This window comes from Penaeus japonicus, unplaced genomic scaffold (assembly GCF_977035675.1).
Source record: "Penaeus japonicus unplaced genomic scaffold, GWHDUDI00000001_assembly GWHDUDI00000739, whole genome shotgun sequence".
NCBI classification, from domain to species: Eukaryota; Metazoa; Arthropoda; class Malacostraca; order Decapoda; family Penaeidae; genus Penaeus; species Penaeus japonicus.
In genome coordinates, this window is record NW_028235141.1 from 10,001 (window position 1) to 13,418 (window position 3,418).

At 27.8% G+C, this 3,418-nt stretch overlaps 1 protein-coding gene across 1 annotated transcript in view; it reads right to left on the reverse strand.

The window, feature by feature from the left end:
- The window catches only part of LOC147466459 (uncharacterized), a gene marked incomplete at both ends in the record, with an annotated part of 12,504 nt that extends 9,391 nt beyond the window's left edge, over nt 1-3,113 (reverse strand). The window contains 2 exons of the mRNA XM_086535457.1: nt 717-815; nt 3,015-3,113. Coding sequence (XP_086391583.1) covers nt 717-815; nt 3,015-3,113 — 198 coding nt within the window. The remainder of the gene's footprint in view (nt 1-716; nt 816-3,014) is intronic.
- Between the last annotated feature and the right edge of the window lie 305 nt (nt 3,114-3,418).

Sequence of the window (3,418 nt, forward strand, 5' to 3'; positions counted from 1 at the left end):
TTGTCATTTTCACTCACATTCACCTTCTCACTGTAGAAGGGAAGTGAGGATGACAAAGCGAAGGTGAATGTGAGTGAGAATGACAATTATTATCATCATTATTGTTGTTACTTTTGTTGCCATTACTTTCTCCATTATCATCATTGTCTTTGTCATCACTGACAAAGACCTCGCAACAACACCACCAACAAAAGCATGTAGGAGAACAAGAACAGGATCACTATCAAAATAACAATAATAAGAAGGATGATAACAATTGATAATTTAATAGAAATAGGAGTAATAATAATAGTAATCCTATTGAAATAATAATGATAATATGAATAGCACCATTGATGATGATTATGATCAATGATGAGGATGATCATATTTCTTTTAGATAATCATGAAATAATAATGATATTATCAATAATAATTGAAATCATCATACTTATTATTATCAGAATTGTTATAACTAATTATTATAACATTTATATTATAAAGAAGCAGAAAATTTTATTTATTTCTATTTTATAGAATAATCTATGAAAATATTTTATTGAAAAATTCATAGAATAAAGAAATAAATATCAATAAAATTAATGATAAAAGATGATAAAGATTCCCTAATCAAATTATAACAACAATTTGTTATAAAATTCCATAATAACAAAGATTAGAAAAAAAACAATTCTTCTGGCGCCTTTAAGAAGTCACTCGCTTTCCAATCGCCTTACCAATCAAAGTCTTGGCGTTCACTTCTCCGCCCTTCTCGAGGAGCGTCTCTGCAACAGCACCATGGCCGTTCAAGGAAGCAAGGTGTAAGGGAGTCCCACCTGAGGGAGGAAGATGCTTGTGTTAGACGTCTGTTTGTGAGTAATGAGTGTGAGAAGGGAAGTGAGGATGACAATGAGAAGGTGAATGTGAGTGAGAATGACAGTAAGAAGGTGAATGTGAGGGAGAATGAGACTAGTTTTAGGAATGAGATTAATAGAGATGATTAGGGTGATAAAGATAAGGGCTAGGAATAGTATGAATATTTTGAATATTAATAAAATTGCAAATACTTAGAATGTTAATGAAAATAAGAATTATGAAAAGGTATAGAAAGAAGAAGGAAAAGAAAAATAAATATAATGAGAAAGAATATTATAATGAAAATGAATGTTTGATAATTATTTATCAAAAAGTAATATAAATATTTTTTTATTACTATGATAATTATTGTATTTTTATTGTTTTTATTATTATATTTATGAAGACCATTGCAATAATAACAGTAATCATGATAGCTATAATGATAGCAATGGTAATAAAATGATAAAAAATATCAATCATAATGATAGAAATATTAGTGAAGATAATTATGACAATAACATGAATAATAATGATAATGAGGAAGATAAAAATAATAATGAAGATAATGATAATGATAATTCTAATAATAATGATAATTATATAATATTAATAATGATAATAATGATAATGAAAATATTAATGATGATAAAAATAATAACAGCAATGATGATTTCTAAAAATGATAATAACATAAAAATAATCATTATCATTAATGATAATTACAATTCATAATAAATTTATAATCATTTATAATCAATATTTAAAATATTCATTATAATAAGAATTATCATCATAATCAATAAATATTATTTCCATCATTACTGTTATTACTATCATTATTCACCTTCCAATCACCATCATTATTATCATTATATCATTATCATTAGTTCCATCATTATCATGAGAGTGTTATCATCAGTATCATAAAATATTTCCTTCCTTAATATTTGTGGGGTTTTCTTGCCACATTCGTGTAGTAAAGATAAATATTATATTAAAGATAAATATTCGTGCAGTAAAGATCAATATAAATAAGTAAAGACAAATATAAGATATTCGTGCAGTAAATAAAGATGTTCTTTAGCATTGAAACACGTGGTGTTGTTGAGCGTCTGCTAATTTCTTCAGAAAATCATATTGATATAAAATGATTTACACCTATGTTTCAATGCAATTAAAATATATAGACTTCATAATGGAAATACATACACCCGATAAACGGTGTGGCATAAACTAAACATGTCTTTCTTGTCGTAAATAAGCATAAAATGTAAAAAAATATATATATTGGTAGAACATGGGAGACATCGCGTATGTCAAAGAAAACGGATCCGCGTTTTGGGGAAACTTAACTAAACTTTTTTTATTTCTAAATTTATTACTATCATTATTCATCATCACCATTATTATTATCATTGTTATCATAAATAAGTCATTACCATTATCATTAGTTCTATTATCATCATGAAAGTGTTATCATCAATATTATCAGTGATGATTACTTTATCATTAATATTGTTATCATTACCACCATCAACATTATGAAACTTTTCATTATCATCATTATTGTTGTTGCTTTTGTTGCCATTACTTTCTCCATTATCATCATTGTCTTTGTCATCACTGACAAAGACCTCGCAACAACACCACCAACAAAAGCATGTAGGAGAACAAGAACAGGATCACCATCAAATTAACAATAATAATAAGAAGGATGATAACAATTGATAATTTAATAGAAATAGGAGTAATAATAATAGTAATCCTATTGAAATAATAATGATAATATGAATAGCACCATTGATGATGAGGATGATCATATTTCTTTTAGATAATCATGAAAATAATAATGATAATATCAATGATAATTAAGATGATCATACTTATTATTATCATAATTATTATAACTAATCATTATAACATTTATAGTATAAAGAAATATAGAAAAATCTATTAATTTCTATTTTATAAAATAATCTATGAAAATATTTTATTGAAACAATCATAGAATAAAGAAATAAAAATCAATAAAATTAATGATAAAAGATGAAAAAGATTCCCTTATTAAATTATAACAATAATTGTTATCAATTCCATGAAGACAAAGAAGAGAAAAGAAACAAAAGCAAAATTCTTCTGGCGCCTTTAAGAAGTCACTCGCTTTCCAATCGCCTTACCATCCTTATCCTTGGCGTTCACTTCTCCGCCCTTCTCGAGGAGCGTCTCTGCAACAGCATGATAGCCGTCACGGGAAGCAAGGTGTAAGGGAGTCCAACCTGAGGGAGGAAGATGCTTCTGTTAGACGTCTGTTTGTGAGTAATGAGTGTGAGAAGGGAAGTGAGGATGACAATGCGAAGGTGAATGTGAGTGAGAATGACAGTGAGAAGGTGAATGTGAGTGAGAATGACAATGAGAAGGTGAAGGCGAGTGAGAATGACAATGAGAAGGTGAATGTGAGTGAGAATGACAATGAGAAGGTGAATGTGAGTGAGAATGACAATAAGAAGGTGATTATGAGTGAGAATGAAAATGAGAATGTGAATGTGAGTGTGAATGACAATTAAAAGGTGAATGTGAGTGA